At 40.4% G+C, this 5,860-nt stretch overlaps 1 protein-coding gene across 5 annotated transcripts in view; it reads left to right on the top strand.

Annotated features, from left to right (window-relative positions):
- Nucleotides 1–5,015, top strand: part of DCUN1D3 (DCN1, defective in cullin neddylation 1, domain containing 3) — a 19,869-nt gene extending 14,854 nt beyond the window's left edge. For 4 of the 5 annotated variants that reach the window (XM_010570184.1, XM_010570187.1, XM_010570185.1 and 1 more), the window contains 3 exons: nt 524–1,056; nt 2,516–2,689; nt 3,027–5,015. In XM_010570184.1, coding sequence (XP_010568486.1) covers nt 626–1,056; nt 2,516–2,689; nt 3,027–3,510 — 1,089 coding nt within the window. In that variant the 5' untranslated portion in view covers nt 524–625 and the 3' untranslated portion in view covers nt 3,511–5,015. The remainder of the gene's footprint in view (nt 1–523; nt 1,057–2,515; nt 2,690–3,026) is intronic. The other variant, XM_010570189.1, reaches the window with a different exon arrangement.
- Nucleotides 5,016–5,860: the final 845 nt, after the last annotated feature.

Genomic DNA, 5,860 nt, shown 5'->3' with positions numbered 1-5,860 from the left:
ACCCACACCCCCCCCCCCCCCAACCCCTTTTGCCCATTTGCTGAAGGTACAGTCTAAATCTAAGCTTGAGTCTCTGCCAGGTTGTCCCATCAGTGTCCCCGTCTGTCCGTCCCCCCACTGCTTTGTTTCAGTGTTTTATATTCTATATATAAAATGTGGGTATACTTTTAAAAACCATTTCCTTTAAAATATTTCTGGGTTAGAGTAGTCTGTCTTGATGAAGCCTGTACATGAATCAACCTCTTTGTAACCTATGTTACAGTAAGAATTTTAGGAATTTCCTTTATTAGGACCCGTTAGTATACTGCAGCCACTGAGTGAGCTGCATTGATTTCTAGGTAAAACAGCCTGAAATTGCCTGAAATTTATGGCATATGCCAACCTTCTGTACACTACTCCTTTTCAGTACGCAAAACTTAAATATCCTGAAGTCAGTCTCTTACTGGCGAATGTTATCCCACATTTGATACTTACAATATTCTTTGTGGAGAAACAGCAATTTGACTCTGAAACTGTTTTCCAGGTTAGTTGACTGCCACTAATGGCATGGTGAGATGTGTTGAAGAGCAGCTGCGAGGGTGTCCGACAGCAAGGGGACCGCTCTAGAGGCTGGGCTTGCAACATCATGGGCCAGTGTGTCACGAAGTGCAAGAATCCTTCTTCTACCCTTGGCAGCAAAAATGGGGAAAGGGAATCTGGCAGCAAGTCTCATAGTAAGAGAAGTGCAGTCCACAAAGACGACCATGGTTCAGCTTGCGGGAAATCTTCAGGAGATATACTTGTGAATGGGACAAAGAAAACGGACGCTGCTATAGAGTCTAGTCAGCCTCCGACGTTTTCTGGAGATACAAAGAAAGACTGTGTTTCCAGCGCAGAAGAATCTTCGCTCCAAAGGATCGGGGAGTTATTTAGGAGGTATAAGGATGAACGGGAAGATGCCATACTGGAAGAAGGAATGGAACGATTTTGCAATGACCTCTGTGTTGATCCCACTGAATTTAAAGTGCTAGTTTTGGCTTGGAAATTCCAGGCTGCTACCATGTGCAAATTTACAAGGTTAGTTCTTGTAGAACTTGTAATTATTTTCATATGTTAAAGTATATCGTGTCATCTGTATGTTGGAGAGACAGCCTCATTAGCTTCACTTACTTATTTCTTCTAACACTTGCATTTTGATCAAATTAATTCCTACCACTGCAGAAGGTAAGCTCTGTATTGCCCTCTTTTCCTCTTCCCCTCACAGTGGGTTTCAGAACCGAAAATGTGGTTTTGGACATTGTGCTGCTAATGATGAACAGCGTAGTGAGATTCTGTAGACATTCATTTATTCTTCATTTACTGAAAACAGTTTTACTGCATCCAGCATTATCTTGGTGATGAGATTGGACACTGAAATTAATTTTCACTTTAAAGTAATGTGAGATTCCTTAGTAATTGCTACCAACTCTGTTATCGTTCTGTGAAGGAATGACGGACTGCTTCCTAAGAATTGTTCCTGCCTAACCAGTGTTACTACTTAATGTCTTTTTCCAAGAGTAATCCTGTTAAAGCATAGAGAGGGAAGGAAACACAAGGTTTTTGACACTGGTACTGTTTCATACAGGCTGACAAGTGATTGGTATTTGAAGTGCTGTCTGTCCTTCTGGACAAAGGGGTCAGTGTACAGGCTTATAGCATGTGTGATGCTACAGGAATCAACAGAACAGCTAAAACTTACCAGAACAAACAAACAAATCCAAAACTACAACAGCACCCCCCACCCCACCCCACCCCCCCCCAACTTGATTATCAGTGTCCAGGTAAGAGCAAGTAAAGACTTCCTACAGGGACTTGCTGAGAGAGAATTAATTTTTTATTTTTTGGTCTATCTACATTGGTTTGAGTAATGCTACCTATTTTTACTGAGCCCTGAACCAAGCATCTGCTCCAGCAGCTTCAGAGTCTTTGTGGATGTGGGTGTGTGTCAAATGGATGAGTTACTCTGGAATGCAAATGTGGATTTACTAGAGGCTGATGGTGCAGGTATTTACTAACATGGTAAAGGAATTGCAAGTAGCATTTGTGATTCTGCACAACCACCATGAGTTTTATTAATGTCGTTTTGATTTTCTTGGAGAGGACAAACGTAGTGGTGAGAGGTTACCTTTGTTTAAGGGCATGCTCCATGATACGGGTGCTGATTGACTTCTTCCATCAAGGAAAGCGATGCGGTCTTCCGTTCTCCTGAGTGCTCTCCTGTCTTCTGTCTTCCCTCCAGCCCATCCCACGTCAGAGTCTGCTGGCTTTGGTTAACATTGGCTGGTTTATAACACATGCTTATGAGGCTCAGAGAAATCAGAGCTAACCATCTACCCACTTGGCCAGATTATTAGTAGGCTAATTAGTATAGGACTGGTGCTTTGAGCAGTGTTTATATGTGGCATTGTAGCCTGTGTTGTGTGATGCCATGCTCTCTTCCACTCTCTCGGCAGGTGCCTTGCTGACCGTTGCCGTTGGCACCCTTTTTATTTTGCAGGCTGGAAGAGCAATCAAAAACTACAGGAGAGCCATGTGAACTGCTCTGTCCCTTGAGAACAGCTTGCCCAGAGCATGGGTGTTTAGACGTGGGCAATATTGAATCAAGCTGGCTTATATATGGTGCTTCAGTGTGTAAATGTGGTGTTTTCAAACATTTGGCATTTCTTCTGTGGTGAATTTTTTATTCACTTTTTAATGTGAAAGGCACTGGATGTGGTAGTATCGAGTAGTCAGAAAGCCAGACAGCAAAATCTTTCAAATGCTAACAGTGCCCCAGCAGATCTGAGGGGTACATGTGGTTCCTCAGGATATGAGGAACTTCTTGGAAATGTCTCTCTTTCCTGTAGCTCCTGTTGTGAAAATCTTTGTGCCACCTGGGCTGAGAGTATACCTTGTCTTGTCCAAATAACCTTCTTCCAATTTGACATAGCTGAACAGAGATGGGAAGCATTCAGCGCATGAAGTCAGTGGGAAGTGCTAACACTAATTTATCTTCTCTTGCTTAATAGGAAGGAGTTTTTTGAAGGCTGCAAAGCAATAAACGCAGACAGCATTGACGGTATTTGTGCAAGGTTCCCCAGCCTCTTAAATGAAGCCAAGCAGGAAGATAAATTCAAGGATCTCTATCGTTTCACCTTCCAGTTCGGCCTGGACTCTGAAGAAGGACAGAGGTCGCTACATCGGGAAATAGCCATTGCCCTTTGGAAATTAGTCTTCACCCAAAACAAGCCCCCCATTTTGGACCAGTGGTTACACTTCCTAATCGAGAACCCCTCAGGAATCAAGGGAATCTCCCGGGACACATGGAACATGTTTCTAAATTTTACTCAGGTGATTGGACCGGACCTTAGCAACTACAGCGAGGACGAGGCCTGGCCGAGTCTCTTCGATACCTTTGTGGAGTGGGAAATGGAGCGAAGGAAAAAGGAAGAGGAAACCAAATGTATTACGTCTTCGGACACAGAGGGCCTGTGTGCGGAGGAACAGACTTAGCGGCGTCGAAGCAGCAGTGACAAAAGCAACCTGTTGCCCTTCATGAAATGTAAACTCTGGATGTTTCTGGAAATTACCGAGGCTCCAGATTTTTCTACTTTACACCTTTTTCTGCCTTGTCTTTGAAAGGGCTCTAAAATGCTGTATCATGTTTTAGGCACTTTCTTAATTTTGGTTATTCCTTTTACTCTTGCCCTGAAATATTTGACCCTGGCTACAAGTTAAGCGTGGTTGGTTTTTTTTGTTGTTGGTTTTTTTTTTTTTTTTAAGACTTCAGATTAGTATAAGTAAGTCTGATATTTCTTGCACAATGTAGATCTTTTTAGTTAGGTTAAATTAACATTGCTAAATTATACAGTGCCAGATTAAGTTTTTCATACTACATCTGTCAGGGCAGGTCTGTACTGTGTGTAGTGCTGTTTACATTGTTGAAATTTTAGGCTGTAATAATTTTAAGGTTTTATACCAAGATGAACAGCAGTGTTAACTGTTAACTATAAATGCATTAATTCCCAAGTAATAAGGCTCTAAAAAACAACGTAAGCAACAGCTTTTTGTAATATGGCTAATTCCCATCTTAAGCTAACTCTTAGTGAATGAGTCCAGATCATTCCTTTTTTTGGAGTTTCAAACTAAATGTTGGGGTTGTTTTATAAAATTACTGTACCTGTCAGTCAACTGAGTGGTAGATGATGATTTGTATCTAAATCTCTTACACATCATGTAATAAAAGAGCAGTACTACCTCAGTTTTATTGAAAGTGGACTTCTTGATGGACTTCCATTTTCTCTGGAAGTTGTATTTTTGTGGTTACATGAGAACATTTTTACTTGACTAAAAGAACCAAAGGTTCTGCTTCTTAAGTTTGCTAAACATTGACAGAAGCAACACACAAACCCTAAGTCTTCAAGGAAAACTGTGGTATAATTCTGCTTTAATTTGTTTGATTTATACCTAAAGTATTATCTTACTTGTCTGGCAAGCACAGTACTTCTATATAAGGAACTATCTTTTGCATTAATATTGACAAACCAATTTTTTAAAACCTATGTTTAATTGCTAAATCGCAGTTAATACTCCACACTTTCTGGAGCAACAATATCGGCATCTGATGACAAAGTGAATTCTTAATGTGTTCTTAATGACAACAGTGTAGATGAGTCATTTTTAGACTGATTTGATAATATTTGGATAGGAGTCAATTTATTATTTTACAATGCCTGTATTGGGACTATTTGCCTGTTGAAACTGTTGTGACTTAAAGGGAGTTTTATTAACACTGGTTGAAACTTTTTTGGTTATTGATGATACCTTTTTTAATTTTACTATGTCAACTTTTTACACCTTTTGGTAAAAGGGATGATTGCCAAGGCTTTCTATAGAGCTAAGTACTGGCTTAATGAATTTGATACACTTCCATTACACACCTTTTCTTTTCAGAGCTGCATTTCAGGATCATAAAATAGCCTCAATTAAAAAAAAACCCCACAAACCAAAACAAATGGAAAAAAAAAAACCCCTGGACAGTCATCCGTATCATCTAATGGCTTTGGTGATATAAGGGTTTTAAAGCTAAAGGGAAACAGATTTTAAGTGGCAAGCTTGTCACTGGATCCAGGATGGCATGCTTTGCACATCTGCTGTGCCTGAGGGGAGTTAGCAGAGAGAGGAGGAGGATCTGCCTGAATTGCGTCACTGGCTTTGCTGGTGTGCAGCCTATGCAATAGCTTGGGTCTGAGATCATAAATCACTAACAAAATGTGGGTATTGAAAACTGTTTAAAAACAAACCCACAAGCCACAGATAGCATCTCTTTCATCTAATAAAAGGAGTGTTTGGTCCATGCTGCTTCTGCAAGCTTTTGCTGGGAGACCTGTTAAGCTGTGGAAGACAAATGTAGTTGTTATAGATGCAGCCGAGCCTGTCCCTTTGCAGGAGGGGAGCCCAGAACTTGCTCTATTACAGGTAAATACACCCAAAGCTTTGTTCTTGCTACTATAACCTTCCAAGCTACTGTGGCACAAGCACTGTTTGGCAGCAAAACCTTATTCTGATTTGGTGAGCAAAGCAGGCCAAAGCACTTGTGCTGGTATAACTGAATTTATGGTGAGACTTTTGCTGGTGCTGTTAATTTAAAAAAAGAAAAAAAAAATTCCCCAGCAGAGGCTGCTTTGTTAGTGAAAGTTCCAAGTGGAGACTGATTTGATAGCAAATGAAGACTGTATTTATAATTTTGAGACTACTCATTCATTCAGCTATTAAATGCTTTGTTCATCACTTCATTTTTTTTTTCCTAAAGGGAATTTAAAATGTCCAGAGTGTGAAAACTATTCAAACGGATATTCAAAAT

Source organism: Haliaeetus leucocephalus, unplaced genomic scaffold (assembly GCF_000737465.1).
Source record: "Haliaeetus leucocephalus isolate CR32 unplaced genomic scaffold, Haliaeetus_leucocephalus-4.0 Scaffold295, whole genome shotgun sequence".
Taxonomy (NCBI): Eukaryota; Metazoa; Chordata; class Aves; order Accipitriformes; family Accipitridae; genus Haliaeetus; species Haliaeetus leucocephalus.
The sequence above is the reverse complement of the archived record's forward strand: the minus strand, read 5'-3'. Positions and strand labels throughout refer to the sequence as shown.